This window comes from Megascapheus bottae, chromosome 6, assembly GCF_031878675.1.
Source record: "Megascapheus bottae isolate mThoBot1 chromosome 6, mThoBot2.hap1, whole genome shotgun sequence".
Taxonomy (NCBI): domain Eukaryota; kingdom Metazoa; phylum Chordata; class Mammalia; order Rodentia; family Geomyidae; genus Megascapheus; species Megascapheus bottae.
Genome location: NC_143514.1, coordinates 12,229,831 through 12,244,345, shown reverse-complemented (window position 1 = coordinate 12,244,345; position 14,515 = coordinate 12,229,831). Strand labels below are relative to the sequence as shown.

At 39.4% G+C, this 14,515-nt stretch overlaps 1 protein-coding gene across 1 annotated transcript in view; it reads left to right on the top strand.

Moving 5' to 3' along the window:
* The first annotated feature begins 313 nt into the window (after positions 1-313).
* Frrs1 (ferric chelate reductase 1) overlaps positions 314-14,515 on the top strand; it is a 30,107-nt gene continuing 15,905 nt past the window's right edge. The window contains exons 1-5 of the mRNA XM_090334256.1: positions 314-509; positions 2,265-2,401; positions 5,242-5,336; positions 7,224-7,371; positions 10,381-10,563. Coding sequence (XP_090190382.1) covers positions 314-509; positions 2,265-2,401; positions 5,242-5,336; positions 7,224-7,371; positions 10,381-10,563 — 759 coding nt within the window. The remainder of the gene's footprint in view (positions 510-2,264; positions 2,402-5,241; positions 5,337-7,223; positions 7,372-10,380; positions 10,564-14,515) is intronic.

Below are 14,515 nucleotides of genomic sequence, written 5' to 3'. Positions count from 1 at the left end.
TAGTAGAGTTGAAGTTCAAATTCAGGTCAGGCTTTGTACATCACATTCTTATATTGCAGAGTTGGAGAATATGAGTAGCCAGACATTGAAAACAAGTAATTCTGTAGAATCTCTTCCTTCTCTGTGTTGGGAAAGCTTTTATTTATTTTTTCATATATTTTTATTGTAATTAATAGAAGGGTTATATTATATTCGCCAGATAGAAGGTGCATTAATTCACATACATTGATATCCTTTCACATGTCTTGGTCCCCATTTCCCTCCTTATATTTTAATTCTAAGTGAAAATGATGTTTCTCATCTTATTTTTGAGATGGTATCTCCTGGATGTGCCCTCGGGGCCTTTGTGCTTCTCTTGTTCATTGGTTCTGTGGCGAGTTATCCCAATGGGAAAGTCACACAGTCATGTGATGGCATGATTCCTCAACATGGGCACAGCCCACAGCCCAGTCCCATCCACCACCTCACAGTGAGTGACAGGACATTCACACCAGGAGACCAGATTGAAGGTAGGTACTGTGCTGTGAATGACTTCATGTTCCATTCTATTCTTTTATTGCTCACTGAATCTTTATTATAGAATCATGATGATTTCATTTGAATGTATTTATTCAGGGTGTGTGTGTGTGTGTGTGTGTGTGTGTGTGTGTGTGTGTGTGTACTAGGGCATGAACTCAGGGCCTCATGCTATCATTTGGCTTTTTTGCTGGCATTTTTTTTGCTGGTTTATTACACGAGTCATACCTCTCCTTCTGGCTTTTTGCTGGTTAATAGGAGATAAGGTATCTCATGGATTTGGCTGCCTCAGCTGGCTTTGAACCATGTTCCTAAGGTCTCAGCCTCATAAAAAGCTAACAAGCCAGACTTGTTTTGTAAGATGTCCTCGTATATTTGTCACTTGTTTTGGTTTACTACAGATGACCATTTTACATAAATGTATCTACTCTACTCAGAAAAGGTTTCTTTCTTTCTTTTTTTTAATGGCTGGGTGTTGGTGACTCATGCTTATAATCCTAGTTACTCAGGAGAGGTGGGCTGGAAGGATTATGGTTTGAGGCCAGTTAGGTACAAAGTTTGCATGATTCCATCTCAATCAGGATTCAAGCTGTCATGCCTGCCAGGTGGGGTGCTGAGATCTAGAGGAGCAAGGTTCCAGGCTAGTCAAGTACTACCTCCCTTTCTCCCTCCCCCCAAAATCAGGAGACCACATCAAAGCTAAAAAGCTGGGTGTGATAGCACACACCTATCATCCCAGCTTCCCAATAGGAAGCATAAATACGAAGGTCATAGTTTCAGTCAGCCCAGGCAAAAAGTGATAATCTATCTCAAAAAATAGCCATAGCAATGAGGGCTCAAGTTATGGCTCAGGTGGTAAATGCCTAGCTAGTGAGCCCAAAGGTTTTATTATTTTTTATATATCTACATACATAGATTTACTTGTATTTATTAACAGTGTAGCCACTGAGTATTACTAGCTCAATAGAAGAGGAATATTAAATTTATCTCATTTGAAATGTAATTGAAGGCCCCTGTCTTTAAAGAAGTTACATAGTGCCAAGTACAGTGACTTACACCTCTAATCCTAGCTACTCAGGAGGCTGAGATCTGAGGACCCTAGTTCTAAGCCAGACCGGGCACTAAAGTCTGTGAGACTCTTATCTCCAATTAATCACCAGGAAACTGGAAGTGGTACTGTGGCTCAAGGGGTAGGGCAGTAGCCTTGAGCTGAAGAGCTCAGGGACAGTGCCCCGGCCCAGAGTTCAAGCCACACCACGAACAAAAAAAAAGTCATATATTGTCTTGTGTTTTCCTAACTATTCAAGCAAAATGTAGGCTGACTGTCGAAGTATATTGAAACACATATATAAAAACACAGAGCATCAATTCTAATAGAATATGTGAAGCAATCAGCATGGAAAATTTTGTGATAATATGGATCCCTTAGGGCTTCACATTGCACAATAGAATATTAAAGACCCCACAGGATTTGCAGTCAAGAAATACATATTGAATTCAATCCAGTGTTTTGCAAAGTACAGGTCCCTTCCCCCTTCCTGGCCAACTACCTTCTAGTGATCACCTGTGTTTTTACAGTATTAACTCATCCTGGAGTTCAGATCCTGAAGTACCTAGCCTGTGTTCTTTTCCTCTCCAGGAACAGTTTTATCTATGCATACCCAATTCTAATTGAGGTGGACTTCCTCTCCTTATTCCTCTTTGGGATATGACTAAGTCTTATAAGCTATTTTTAATCTGTTTCTCAGTTACTCTGTCGGGACCACCATTTAGAGGCTTTCTCTTAGAAGCTCGGGATGCTGAACATTTGAGTGGCCTGCCTATTGGCTCCTTCACATTGATTGACAGCCAAGTGTCACAGCTTCTGACTTGTGAAGATGTACAGGTTTGTGTTTAGTTTTGAAATTGATTTCTGCCAGTTTCCTGGGATATTTTTTTCACTGTGGGGTGGGGGTTTTCTCATACATGATGATCTTACTGTGTGCTGCAGATGTTTAGCCAGAATCACAGTGATCGTGCTTTCCCTAACATGCTCTTATGTGTTTATATATCAACAAGTTAGAAACATGTGGGGCTGGAGTTGAAGAGTTTATAGTTTGTGATGATATTTACTTATTTATGGATGAGTGTACATTAGTAACGTGAGGAACTTTTCTTGTGATAATCCATAAGTGTGCACAATGTACTTTTGTGTGTGTGTGTGTGTGTGTGTGTGTGTGTGTATGTGTGAGTGTGCCAGTCCTGGGGCTTGAACTTAGAGCCTTGTCACCCTTCCTAAGCTTTTTAATCTCAAGGTTGCCACTGTACCTCCTGAGCCACAGCTCCACTTCTAGCCTTTTTTTTTGGTGGTTAATTGGATAAGAGTGTCACAGACTTGGGTCAGGAGTTTGGCCTAGTGGTAGAGTGCTTGCCTAGCATGCACAAAGACCTGGGTTCAATTCCTCAATACCATATACATAGAAAAAAAAAAAAAAAGCCAGAAGTGGTGCTGTGGCTCAAGTGGTAGAGCTCTAGCCTTGAGGAAGACCCAAGGGCAGTGCTCAGGCCCTCAGCCTAAGCCCAGGACTTGCAACAACAACAAAAAAGAGTGTCACAGATTTTTCTGCCTAAGCTGGCTTTTAACTGATTCTCTTAAATCTCCACCTCCCGAGTAGCTGGGATAACAGGCATGAATGACCAACCTCCCGCTGTACAGTACACTTTGAACAAATTCTTTCCCTCCTTTATATTATGATGTTATTGTATCTGATTATTAAAGTTGGTTTTATTTATTTTTGTGGTACTGGGTTTTAAATCAGGACTTTATGCTTATCAGGAAGGGATTCTACCAGCTGAGCTACTGTTTTGGTTATTTTTCAGGCAGAGTCTCACATTTCGGTCCAGGACTGGCCTCAGCTTGTACAGTACACTATCTGGCATATTTCTGAGATAAAGTCTAAGTAGCCTTGTTTATCTGGAGTGACTGGGCTTGGAGGGGTGAGCTAGCACACCTGGATTTCTGTTAATTTTGGAAGAGTCTTAGTATCGAAAATAAGAGTATTGGAGAAATGTTCTACAGGAGCCATCCTGTATGCAAAGGACATCCAATGAACAAGACTTATCTGGTTTGTGTGTGTGTGTGTGTGTGTGTGTGTGTGTGTGTGTTTGGGTCATGAGGCTTGAACTTAGCCTGGGTGCTGTCCCTAAGCTCTTCAGCTCAAGGCTACCTCCCTACCCTTGAGCCAAGCTTTACTTCCCGTTTTCTAGGGATTAATTGGAGACAAGAGTCTCAGGTTCTTTTGTGCCCGTGCTGGCTTTGAACCTTGATCCTCAGATCTCAGCCTCCTCAGTAGCTAGGATTACAGGTGTAAGCCACCGCACCCAGCTTTTTTTTTTTTTTTTTGCCAGTCTTGGGGCTTGAACTCAGAGCTTGAGTATTCTTCTACGAGGCCAAACTCCTGGCCCTTACCCGTTCTTTTTGAAATCATGCCATTACACTTAAGTGGGAGAGTTGGACACAGGACATGTTGAAAGTAGAATATGTGTACATGGGACACACACATGAATGGCGCCATGTGATAATTTAGGCTAGGACATACATAGGAGCAATAAGCAGGAGGAGTTGAGAGGGATGATCTAAAAGGGCATAATCTTTAAACTAGGCTTTAAAGAATGTGTAAAAACAGGGTGTGGCAGCTTATGCCTGCAATCCCAGCCACTAAAGTGGCTTAGGTTTTGAGACTGTCTCAATACAATTCAAAAGGTCTGTGGCATGGCACCAGTGGTACAGTGCTTGCCTAGCAAGTACTAGGACCAATGTTCAAATCCTATTACCAACAGAAAACAGTTTAGAGGTGTCAGAGATGAAAAGAAAGGAAACAAGTTTCTAAAAAGAAAATGGGGCCTGGGAATGTAGTTTAGTGGTATAGTACTTGCCTAGAAAGTATGAAGCCCTGGGTTAGATTCCTCAGTACCACATAAGCAGAAAAACCCTGAAGTAGTGCTGGAGCTCATGTTGTAGTACTAGCCTTTAGCAAAAGAAGCTCAGGGACAGTGCCCAGGCCCTATGTTCAAGTCCCATGATTGGCCAAGAAAAAAAAAGAAGAACAAAAAGCAAACTTGTTTAATAGCAAGGAATTGAGGATTCCTGTGCATTTTATTTATACCTATTTATGTCAAAGGGACATTGATCCTGTAGTGAAAGAGCCTGCTCTCTATTATATATAATATATTACACCTATTATATATCCCTCTCTATATTTATATAACATATACTATATTTGTATAAATATGTTATATATACATATAAATATAACATAAATATAGATATAATATATATTTATATAAATATAATTTTATTGTTAATAATATAAAGGTGATATATAGAGGGGCTACAGTTATGTAAGTCAGGTAAAGAGTACCCTTCGATTTGGACAATGTCATCTCTTCCCTCTCTTTCTCTCTCTCTGTTTTTCCCTCCCATCCCCCCTTTCAAAATTTCTATGATAACACATCCAATGTCCATCTCTCTTCAGTTCTTAAATATCAGAAGACTAATTTGTTCACAGAGCAAACCACCAATATATTGTCAACTGATCCATGTGAATTTGTTGAGTGTGTCAGTCATTGTGCTAAATAAAATAGTGTTCACCAGACTGCCAAGGAACAATGACTACATTGCAAAGCTATTGTGGTGGGCTGTTGGGGTGACTAAACAGTAGTTCTTTTATTTTTTATGTATTTCAGGGATCAGCTGTGAGCCACAGAAGTTCGTCCAAGAAAACAGAAATTAAAGTCTACTGGAATGCTCCAAGCAGTGCCCCGAATCACGTGCAGTTTCTGTGAGTAAAAAAACTGACCTCTCCAAAACCAACATAATCAAACCATAATGGATCATTCCAGTTTCTATGCTAGTCATCTGTATAAGAGAGTTTAGTAGTTTAGTATGGTAGTGAGACCATCTTTGTGATATAAGAATTTGTTTTGTATTTTTTTCTCTCACCAGTATATACCTAGCACCTACCTTGGGACTCTTCCTTCTTTCCTTCCTTCCTTCCTTCCTTCCTTCCTTCCTTCCTTCCTTCCTTCCTTCCTTCCTTCCTTCCTTCCTTCCTTTCTTGCTTCCTTCCTTTCTTGCTTTCTTTCTTTCTTTCTTTCTTTCTTTCTTTCTTTCTTTCTTTCTTCTTTCTTTCTTTTCTTTCTTTCTTTCTTTCTTTCTTTCTTTCTTTCTTTCCTTCCTTCCTTCCTTCTTTCTTTCTTTCTTTCGCAGGGTCTTGCTGTGTAGCTCAGACTGGCCTCAAGTTTAAGATCCTTCTGCCTCAGCCTGAGTACTATGTTTCTAGCCATGTGCCACTAAATCTAGGACTTGGTAATTAATAGGCCTTAGTAGACATTTGTTGAGTGAATGAAATTTTGTACTGATTTAATACTCATAAGAGCTACCAGTTAACTCTTTAATATCTGGTGTATGGAGTAATACTCTGAAACATTTCCTCCAAATCGGGTGTGGTGGCTCATTTCTGTAATCTTAGCTACTCAGGAGGCTGAGATCTGAGGATTGTAGTTCAAAGCCAGAATGGGCAGCAAAGTCTGTGAGACTCATCACAAATTAACCACCAGAAAGCCTGAAATGGTGTTTGTGGCTCAACATGATGGCATGCTAGCCTTGAGCAAAAGAGGTCATAGAGAATGCCTAGGCCCTGTTCAAGCTCCATGACTGACCAAATAATTTTTTAAAAGATGCTCCTTTTTTTTTTCTTTTTTTGCATGTATGTGTGTGTGTGTTGGTATTGGGGCTTGGTCTCTTGGCCTGGGTGCCTCTGTAAAAAGGAAATGGAATGTCTTAATGCTTAGTGGTGTGACAGATTTAATTTTAAGGGAAAGATGGCTATCCTGTGAGGTCTTTATTTTCTGCTTTACTTTGTAACTACCCCCTCCCCAGCCCCCCACCGTATCACACAGCTTTAGACCTCTCTGTTGTGATGCCTGTGATTGCTGGAAAAGGTTGCTGGTTTAGCCTCTTTAGCCCTTTCTGGGTAGTATACCTCCTGGGGGAGTGTGAATAGTACATGATGAAATGATGAGTTAAATGTTCTTTATATGTAAGGGAGCAAAAATCTGTGCACTTGACTCCCTGTGGCTGGATTAGCTATTATGGCTAATATGCCATAATATGGCATTATGGGTAATATGCCCAAAGGACAGACAAGTAAGAAATGAGAAGGACAGAGGGAGAGAAACTAAGTTTATCTACTGATGAGGTAAAGGCCTCATTGGTGATTTGCCTTCTAAAAGTTATGTTACTAGTTCATTCCTGCCTCCCCTTTTCCCTTTAAAGTTCTCTCCCCCCTCTACACCCCACCCCGCCCTGTGTGTGTGTGTGTGTGTGTGTGTGTGTGTGTGTGTATGTGTGTGTGTGTGTTTAATGGGACTTAAACACAAGGCCTGGGTACTGTCCTTTAGTTTTTTTTTTTTTTTACCTCAAGGTTGGTACTCTACCATTTGAACCATAGTTTAATTTCTGGCTTTTTGGTGGTAAAATTAGAGATAAGAGTTTCATAGACTTTCCTGTTTGCATTGCTTTGAACCATGCTCCTGAGATCTCAGCCTCCTGAATAGTTAGGGGTACAGATGTGAGCCACTGGCTCCTGGCTTCCTTTAAAGTTTTGATTTGATTACAATGGGCCACAGACAGGGTCTAGGCTAATCTTATTGGTATTTCATTTCAGAGTCACAGTTGTTGAGAAATATAAAATCTATTGGGTGAAGATTCCTAGTGACGTTATTTCACAACCGAATGTGCCTCCTTTTACGACACCTGAAGTCACCAGAATGCCACCGTCAACGTCTCCCCCAGTTTCCCACTTAGCTAAACCAGTAAGTACCGTTTATTTATTTATTTAACCAAATGTAGTCTGAAATAGCAGCTTTCTTGGAAATTGTGGTTCTATGCTTTCTTTGCAAATTACTCAGTAAGAGGTAGCTGTGCTTTTTTTTTTTGTAGCAAGTGTTTGGGTTTAGTACATTAAATATCTGTTCCAGGGCCCACTCTGCTTTATGGGTAGTAAGAATTCTATGTACTGAGCTATAGAAAATCTCAGCAAGCTCATGAGCTAGAATTCTTTGTAGGTCCTTTAATACAAAGGAATCAGTATTGAAAAGGAAAAGATAAGGCATATGCAAAATAATGGAATGAAGGAGATGCTAGTAAAGTAGTCTTCCAAATTCAGAAATATGAATGGTTTAAATGTCTTGTTACTATAGGAAAAGCAAACCTGGGCCTAAGTACTGATTTGTCTGCTTTCTGTGGGTCTTTGGGAAGTGACTCCAGTTTCAGGCTCCATTTCTAGTAAGAAAAAAGATGAGAAACAATAATATCTAGCTTTCAGTGTCATTGAGAGAGTTAAAGAAAATCATGGATGTAAGTTCTCAGCTGTGCCTTGTACTTAACATTCAGAAACATTATTTTCCTTTCACCTGGTTACATATTGTGTATATGCGTATTTGGTTATTTGAAGTCTTATAGGGAAGGGAGGAAAACAAGATGAGGGGCAGGGGTGGAGGGAGGGAAATGGGGACCAAGACATGAGAAAGGGTATCAATGTTTGTGAAGTAATGCACCTTCTATCTGGTGAATGTAATGTAACCCTTCTATTAATTGCAATAAAATATATGAAAAAAGAAACATTATTTTCCTTTTCTTCTTTTTTCCTGCCCTTATATATCTATTTGTTCATATGAATAAGACTAAGTAAAACACTTCATCCTGTCATTTTGTTTTTCTTCTTCATTTTTAAGCCCATATATGGACATAACATTTCATCACATCATTTGGGACATAGTACATTTGACTTGACCAAACAAGAAGGATTATTATTTGTATTAGTTTTTACTTTAGTCTTTTTCTTTAAATTTATTTTAAAAATGATTATTATAAAGATGACGTACAGAGGGGTTATATTACATGTCAAGTGCTTGTTTCTTTAAAAATTGCATTAAGTCAGGTGCTGGTGGCTCATATCTGTCATCCTAGTTGCTTAGGAGACCAAGACTTGCAGATTCCAGTACAAAGCCAGCCTGGGCAGGCAAGTCTATGAGACTTTCATCTGCAATTAACTACCAAAAAGCTGGAAGTAGAGCTGTGGCTCAAATGGTAGAATGCCAGCCTTGACCAAAAAAAAAAAAAAAAAAAAAGCAAGAGTGAAGTTCAATCCCATTCTAGCACAAAACCAATTATACATACATACATACATACATGCATATCTATATAAAATACAAGCTGCTTTAGAGGAATAAGTTTGTCCTTCAGCTTCCTAATAGGGATTGGTTAATAATATTATTGCCTTTCTATATGGTCAATAAAAGACATTAGTTCTTTCTATTTTTTTTTCCTGTGCCTCTGTGCCAAAGGCATAATCTTTAGTTACAGGAAGATTGGTTCAGAATCCTAGCACTGTAATATTTTTAGAGCTCAGTAGGCCTCAGGGTCTGTTTTGGGGAGGTTTCTTCCTGTGTCATTGGAGGTGAAGGGACTCCAGGTGGGCATTTGGCTGATGTGAGGGAAGCAACAGGGAGAACAGAGACCAAGGAAGTGTCCTGTTCCTTGCTCTTTTCACCCTATGGTGATTCTGCTTTCTATCCCCATTAGATCTAGTTACACAATCTCTTGCTCTCTTCTGGCATGCACTGTCACAGCCTCTTCTAACAGGCCTGCTTCTTGTCCTGCCAAATTGTAAACTAATACTGAAATACATATATGTATATTGACAGGGGCTGGGAGTTTGTCCTATTTGTAGAGTGCTTGCCTAGCATACATAAAAACCAAGGTTCAATTCCTTGGTACCACATTCATAGAAAAAGCTGGAAATAGTGCTCTTGCCTTAATAAAGCCCAAGGACTGTGCTCAGGTCCTGAGTTCAAGGCCCAGGATTGCCCCCCCCCCAAAAAAAGAAAAGAAACAACTCTGGATTAAATCATTATAAATCTTTGCTATTCTTTCCCTGCTACATTATTACTATTATTTGAAAGGGCAGTATGTATTGTATGACTTCAGTATAACATTGGAGGTGGAGGTTAAATTCTAAACTGAAAATCTTGCCTTTTATTTAGTTTTTGTTTAAAAATTTTTATTGTAAAGGTGAAGTATAGAGGGGTGACCGTTAGTCAGATAACAAGAACACTTTTTTTTTTTTTTTTTTTTTGTGGGTCATGGGGCTTAAACTCTGGGTCTGGGCACTGTCCCTGAGCTCTTCAGCTCAAGGCCACCACCTTACCCCTTGAGCCACAGTCCCACTTCCCATTTTCTAGTGATTAATTGGAGATAAGAGTCTCATGTTCTTTAGTGCCTGGGCTGGCTTTGAATCTTGATCCTCAGATCTCAGCCTGCTGAGTAGCTTGGACTTCAGGCCTGAGCAACCGTGCCTGGCTAATGAGAACATCTCTTCTTGAAAAGTTTGCTTTTTAGATTCATTTGTCTACTTTCCAAAGTCCCTTTCTGAAAACTCAAGGGAGGTTATTTAGGTAAAAATTGTAATATGGACATGTTTGTTAAGAAGTTTCTCAAATTGTACCAAAAAGTTTGCTCTGAAACATAATGTAAAATGTTTTGTCTATTCAAGGCATTTTAATGTTCTTCTACTTTTACAGGCTAACTAGTTTTCCAAATTTTAATTATCATTAATTAAGTTTAAAAGCCCTCAATATAAATACTGCCCTGACCGTCTTTAATTTGGCATGTGGCTTTCCTTATTTCCCTTGTTTGAATGCCTATTCTGAACAGATTTTCTCATTTAAAACCCATTCTTGAAAGTAGTGGCTCATCTGTCATTGGCAATAAACTACTTGTTGGATAATTAAGGTTTTTTCCCCCCTCTGTCATTTTTCTAGTTCAGTGCCTCCGACTGTGGGAACAAGAAATTCTGTATTAGGAGTCCTTTGAACTGCGATCCAGTGAATGAGCCTGCCTGTATCTTCTTGTCCTTCACCAGGCATAACCAGTCGATTCTGGTTGAAATGAGTGGTCCCAGTGAAGGCTACTTATCCTTTGCATTTTCTCATGACCGATGGATGGTTTGTACCTTTCACTTGCATAATTGATAATGGTTGGAGACTTACAAGAATGTGCTATCATCTATAAAAGATGAGTTATTTCTTCCAGAGTTAGGGCCTCATACTGAAGGGTAGGATGGGAAAGGAGAAACCAGTACAGAACAGATGCAGAGTTAAATAGCCATGTTTCATGATTTTTAACAGTTGGGCAATTACGTATTTCTAGGAACAGAATGTCCTAAAGCTAGTTGGCTAGATAATTTTCTTTCCAGTAGCTTTTTCACTGTGTATTTATCTGTCTCTTTGTGATAAAGCATGGAAGCAAAGGTGAAGTTATCATTGTGGCTGGGTGCTGGTAGCTCATGCCTGTGATCTTAGCTACTCAGGAAGCTGAGATCTGAGGACTTCAATTTAAGGCTAGCCTGGGTAGATAAAGCTGAAGAGTCCTATGTCAAATTAACCAGCAAAAAGCTGAGAGTGGAGGTGTGGCTGAAATGGTAGAGGGCTAGCCTGGAGCAAAAAAGCTAGAGGATAGCACTCAGGCTCTGGTTCAAGTCCCAGTACTGGCATCACAAACCAACATTCAACCCAATAACAAAACAAAAAAAAATCATTGTGCATGAAATGTCATATTTGCAATGCTTTTTATTTTTTTCATACACTTAAAATTGTTTTTATAAAGGTGATGCACATAGAGGTTACAATTATATAAGCCAGGGAAAAAGTACATTTCTTTTTTTCTTTTATCTTTTTGCCAGTCCTGGGGCTGAATGTGAATGCAAACAGTGCAAATTGCCTGCAGAAGGCACACATTTCCCCTGTTTCTTTCTCTCTCTCGGTGGAGCTAAATGGAGTAATTGATTCTGTGGGTGGGAGCCTTGTGCTGTGGTGTGGAAAATGGATTTCTGCAATAGCATCCTGATTTCCCAAAGAGAAGGTAAAAGAGGCTTTTGGCCAGAACAAGTGTTCAGTCCTATTCAAGTTGACTTGGCATGGAGAAGGAATGGCCACCAATGGAAAAATGCTCCTTATTTCTACATTAACAAAGGAAAAGGGTCTTTTGTGAATTAAAAAAAATCTATCATGGTGCTTGAACTGAGAGTTTGGGAGTTGCTCTGAGCCTTTCTGCTCAAGGCTAGCATTTTACCACCTTGATTCACAGCACCACTTCCAGTTTTCTGGTGGTTAAGGATCTCGTGGACTTTCTTGCCTGGGTTTGCTTGGAATTGCCATGCTCAGATCTCCGTCTCCTGAGTAGTTAGGATTACAGGTGTGAGCTATCTGTGCCTGACTGAAAATGTTCTCAATAGTAGAATTTAAATTGAACACTAGTGTAGGAAATCCAAGTTTCAGAAAGAAAAGAAAAAAGATGTCCTGATAGAAGAACCCGTGCTTTCTCTACAACGCGCTCCAATCACCTGGTTGTGATGCACTTGACATAAGTATTCCACCATACTTAAAGACAGGTTTAAGTTTTCTTTTTAGGAAGATGGCAGTCCAGTGTACAGAAATGATATATGTGGTTTACTGTATATCTGTGCAATGCACTGGCTATTATCTTTCATGAGACAAAGGCTATACCTTAAATCTAGGGTACAGGTTATGCCATGTGCTTACAAAGAGAAGACCTTTTGCATCTTTCCCCTTCAAAGTTGCTTTTATGAGAAATCTTTATACATTTTTTTAATTAATTAATTTATTTTTTGTTGTTGCTGTTGCCAGCCTGAGCACTGTCCTTGGATTTTCTCAAGGGTAGAGCTCTACTTGAGCCTCAGCACCACTTCCGGCTTTTTTCTATGTATATGGTACCGAGAAATCGAACCCGGGGCTTCGTGCATGCTAGGCAAGCACTTTAACCACTAGGCCAAACTCCCAGCCCCATCTTTATACATTTTTACAGAAATTAATACTGTGATTATTTAAAACATTTTCCTTAGTTCCCCTTTGTAAGGATTACTAGACATGTAGCTTATTTTGGGGAATATTTTCAGGTTTGCCAAAATGAATCAAGTCTGGATTCTTTTTGTCTGTGCCAGTACTGGGGCTTGAATTCAAACTCTGGGTGATGTCCCTTAGCATTTTTGTGCAAGGCTGGCACTCTACCACATGGTTTACAGCTCTACTTCTAGTTTTTTAGAGAGAAAGAGTCATGTGGACTTTCATGCTCAGGCTGGCTTTGAACTACCATCCTTAGATCTTAGCCTCTTAAGTAGCTAGGATTACAGGTATGAACCACTGGTGCCTGTCTGGTGATTTATAATGTCAGATGAATAATGAATCTGGGTCTAAAAAAAAATCCAATGTGTTTTCCTTTTCCTCACTCTCTCCTAGTGAGGAAGAGAAAATACTGTACGAAAGGAAATGTACTCATTACTGGACACATGCAATTGTAATTCCTTTGTATACTACATTTATCATAACAGTAAATTAAAAAATTCCAATGTGACTATAAAGCAATTCTGAAAGAGAAGATAATACTTGTTATGTGAATATGATAAAATTGGCTACAATTGACTAAATTGGGTAAAACTGAAGAGGAATCAAAAAAGAATTAAAAAGTCTTGTTGGATAAGTAAGTACCCAATTATATTAAGATCTATTTGTGGAATATAGCATTTGTTTATATATATAATCACTAAAGAAAACATCCTCAAGCAACTTACTGTAGTCACTTTAAACCCAAATCCAAGCTTTAATTTCTTTTGTCTGGCCATATAAAATTTGAGCAAGAGGAAAGGAGACAGCTGTTGTGTTGGGTGTGGTGCATAACTGACAAGTAGACCTGCTATTTCTGGCTAAATTGGAGGCAAAAAAAGAAAAGCACTAAAGCATTTATCTTGAATTTAAGATATATTTATCTTACTTAGAAATTGAATTTGTTTCTAGTATCGTGCTCATCAAAAAACGTTTATAAGAGATGCTTAATGTGCAGGTGCAGTTGATTTACAGAGTGGGCCTGTTGAATGATTCAAATCATCAATACACCTGTTTGCCTAAATTGGTGGAAATGAACCATCCTGAAAGAATATATTTTAGGTGGTTCTTTCTTTTTTTTTTTTTTTTGCCAGTCCTGGGCTTGAGCTCAGGGCCTGAGCACTGTCCTTGGATTTTCTCAAGGCTAGAGCTCTACCGCTTGAGCCTCAGCACCACTGCCGGCTTTTTTCTATGTATGTGGTACCAAGGAATCGAACCCGGGTCTTCATGCATGCTAGGCAAGCACTTTAACCACTAGGCCAAACTCCCGGCCTTAGGTGGTTATTTCTATTTAATTTTTTTTTAAATTCCAATTCAGTGTCTATTTTATTTATTTATTTATTTTTCCAGTCCTGTGCACTGAATTCAGGGCCTGAGCAAGGTCCTTGGGCTTTCCTCAAGACTACTGCTCTACCACTTGAGCCACAGCACCACTTCTGGCTTTTCTATATATGTGGTACTGAGGAGTTGAACCCAGGTCTTCGTGCATGCTAGTCAAACACTCTACCACTAGGCCAAACTCCCAACCTCTATTTAAATGTTTAGAGTATTTTTATGACCTATTTTTTTTTTTGCCAGACCTGTGGCTTGAACTCAGGGCCTGGGCACTTTCCTTGGGCTTTCTCAAGACTGGCACTGTACCCCTTGGGTGCTTTTGTGTATGTGGTACCCAGGAATTGAACCCAGGACTTTGTGCATTCTAGGCAAGCACTCTACCACTAGGCCACTCTCTCGGGCCCAACCTGTTTTATTTTTGGAGTATACAAATCTTAAGTGCAAATTCTGAAGCAACCTACTATTATAAACACTAGTTATATAATAACCCTTTTTAAATTTGGCTTGTAAATCAATGAGAGTAATTGTTTTGACATTAGACTTCATCAGTGAAGTTGAAAGAATGGCTATGCATTTTCCCTATTTGATTTTTTTTTGTTGGGGATAGGGGGGATTGGTCATGAGGTTTGAACTCAGGGCCTAGAGCTTTCCCACTTTGAGCCAC